The sequence below is a fragment of the Corvus brachyrhynchos genome, unplaced genomic scaffold, assembly GCF_000691975.1.
Source record: "Corvus brachyrhynchos isolate BGI_N302 unplaced genomic scaffold, ASM69197v1 scaffold280, whole genome shotgun sequence".
NCBI lineage: Eukaryota > Metazoa > Chordata > Aves > Passeriformes > Corvidae > Corvus > Corvus brachyrhynchos.
Genome location: NW_008236198.1, coordinates 1,115,520 through 1,118,761, shown reverse-complemented (window position 1 = coordinate 1,118,761; position 3,242 = coordinate 1,115,520). Strand labels below are relative to the sequence as shown.

The 3,242-nt window shown below is 45.0% G+C and overlaps 1 protein-coding gene across 1 annotated transcript in view; it reads left to right on the top strand.

Moving 5' to 3' along the window:
- Positions 1-3,242, top strand: part of LRRC7 (leucine rich repeat containing 7) — a 107,581-nt gene that overhangs the window by 83,297 nt on the left and 21,042 nt on the right. The window contains exon 17 of the mRNA XM_017740637.1: positions 2,546-2,659. Within this exon, the coding sequence (XP_017596126.1) occupies positions 2,546-2,659 (114 nt within the window). The remainder of the gene's footprint in view (positions 1-2,545; positions 2,660-3,242) is intronic.

Below are 3,242 nucleotides of genomic sequence, written 5' to 3'. Positions count from 1 at the left end.
CTGAAAATCTTTCCACAGCTTTAATGCTGAAAAAAAATAAATGAGGAAAAAGTTTCTCCTTCTTTTTCACTCCTCTGTTTGTCTGAACATTGTGACAAACTCATTGTCCTTGAAATGCCCCTGTCTGTGGCCAGTCCTGTGTGCAGGAATTGTTCTCCCTCGGTTTTCCTTGTCTTTGGCACAAATATTACACATTCAGCTCTAGCTGCTCTCTCAGTGCTGTGTTTTATTTGCGGTTAAACATTTTCATTCCTTAAAAAAATAACCCCCCAAAGTTGTCTCTTCAAGCTGGCTTCAGAACACTTCAACTCTAGGCACGATTTCGATTAGGACTAAAATATTGAAGCTAAATATTTAATTTCAGCTAAAATAGTTCAGTTAAATCACTCGTGTTTTCATCTAAATCTGAAATCTTCAATCCCACCATTATTCCTCTTGACTCATTAAATTCTCACTGTGTAAATCTGGTCCTTGAACCAGCTGGTGACTGGGGCCACAAGTCTTGACATCCTGCTCTTGTTGCTGAACACACAGAATTTCTTTTGTATTATCTATCATTTGAACTTGAATATTCTCAACAGCTTTCTGTGGGTTTTAATTATCCCTGCGTGCTTCCATCTGGAATTTGATCCGTGTGGCCTGGCAGAGGTTTTAGGTGTTGCTCCCATGGCTGTGGCTGGGGATGTGGCCTCCAAAAGTCAGTGGTTTGTTAATGTTTGTTAAAATGATGTTGAGTTTTTCAATGAAATAGGAACATGCCAGTGAGCCGGGCCCCAGCAGTGTCCTGGGAGCTGGCAGAGCCAGGGAATGCTCCCTCAGGGAGTGGAAGGAAGGAGGAAATGGCAGCAACACCATGAGCACCAGCGAGTCTGGAATGCTGCTGTGGAGACATCCCTGGCTTTGTGTGGAGACACAGGAACCTCTCAAAAACCTCTCTGCACGAGGAGCTGAACTGCTGCAGCCAGAGCAGGGTGATTGCTGAAGTGCCATGAAATAGTGGGATTGCAGCTCCCTCCCAGAGCAGGAGCCGTGAGCCCCCCCTGTTCCCACGTGCCAGCGAAGGTGAGATTTCACCTTCTGTGCTGTGCAGGTGGAGATGGGGGAACTTTTTCAGGTTTTCATTTCCCTGGGACGGAGTCAGGACTGGTACCACAACTGCTCCACCAGCCAAGGAAAAGAAAAGGGATGTTCTTGTCCTTCCCAGACACTGGGAGGGGGTTTGGCTCTAATCAGGCTGGTGCAGATACATTTCCCTCTCCTTGACTTCCTGCACGAGGATAAAACACATGCGAAGTGTAGGCAAAGTGTGAATGGTTTTGTGAACAATATTGGCCTGATTTCAGTTGTAACCCAGTAAATAAAACATAATTAAGCTCCATTTGCTTTGCAGATAATTAGCAGACAAACTCAAGCCTCGAGTTAAAGCACGCTCTGAAACTGCAGGTGTGTTGTGATGTAGCTAAAGGCTGAAGGCAGTTTCTGATCCCAGGTAATTGAATTTCAGGTGCACTGCTCACTTCTCATCCTCAGATCAGCTGCTTTCTGATCTCTTCTGGCTTTCCCTGCAATTAATTTGCACGTGTCTCTTCAGAAACTGTTTCTAAATAATGAAAAGGAGCAATCTGGAATGAGGAACTGAATGATTTCAAATCCTCTGTACCATCCTTCACCTTCCTTCACAGCAAGCAAACAATGTCTTGATTAATCCTCAATTAAAACAAACCTTTTCATCATTCTGATTCTTTTTGAAAGATGTGAGTTTTGGCCAAAGAGGAGTCTGGGATTATCTGGGGGCTTGTGCTGCCTTTCCATGAGAAACAATGAGGAATATCAATCAAAACCAGCAAGTCACATCTTTATAGTTCGTGTTCTGGATGTGTTTGGATTGAGAATATCCCACATTTCCTCTGCCCCATCCCTTCCCAGAGCCCTGGGCTGCTCCAAGCAGATTCCAGGAATCTGGTCATTCCAAAAATTCTGTCCCTCCAGATTATAACTTAATGTTCTTGTGTTCTCAGCCTGAATATCTGGGGATATTTCTCTTCCCATTTGTTTCAGTGGTTTGTACCAGGTGTTTTCTCCTCACCACAGTTCTCTGCCCTCTTCCCGTATCCTTCCCCAGTTAATCCTGAGGAATAAATCCTGACTTAACACAATTGCATTCCTCTCTTCCCTTCCTCCTTGCAATTTTCTTTCTATTAGTGACCTTTTTGTTCTTGGCTTTGTAAGAAAAAGGTCCTCTTAAAGAGAGTGGAATTAAATGGAGTATGATTTGGGGTTTTTTACTGCGTATTTCACATATTCACGGCAGATTCACAAATGCCAGAGTGGTTCTTTCAAAAGTGCGTTGGTTTTTGTTGGAATAGCTGGGCTGGGGGATAAAAGGAAAATACTATAAAATAGGGAACTTCATGCACCTGAAAGAGAGCCCTGTGTTCACCATCTTGTCAAAAACGGAGCTGCTGGGTCTTCCTCTCTTACAGCAAGGGGGGCAGTTTAAGCTTAAAACTCCTGGAAGATTCATGGTACAATATTGGGATTCCAGGTTCAAGAGAAAGAAACCAAAGAATCCCCCAAGAGCCCCCTGCCTGACCCTGAGAACACCCCAAAATCACCTCTGGAAGCCCCGGGCAGGGAGGACAAAGCCCAAAGCTCAGAGGTACAGCCAGACCTGGGCTGAGAACTTCACCCTCTGCACTGCTCTGCACTCTGACTGCCCCAGCAATGGAGTTCCACCAGTTTGCCCCACTGCACTGGGAAGGACTGCGCTGCGCTGGGGTTTGGCTGTGGGGGAGTCACTGGGCACTTGTGGAGCACCAGGGAAATCCTCTGCATGGGGAAGGGAAGGCTTGACTGGATCACTCCATGTGGGAATCACCATGGAACTGTGCTGCCTTAAATATGAGCCCTGAGGGGGTTGATTCAACTGAGGACGCCTCTTCTGGGAAGGTCCTGCCTCCAGTAGAATATCAAATACAGAGGGATTGAAATAGCTCTGGTGTAAACAGCATTAAATTCTCCAGGGATAAATCACATGGCAAATGCTTCTACAAACCTCTGTCACTACAAAAAGTAGTGATTGGCGAGCAAACCTCTGAAAGTTTCCTCCTTGTGAGTAAAAACAAGAACACTTTAAAAGCATTGTAGCATTTTATATTTTAACAACATGGATTTGGTTTGGGTACTCCAGTTGAAATTGCATCTCTAATTATTCCGTCTCTCCCCATTGCCTTCCCTCTCCA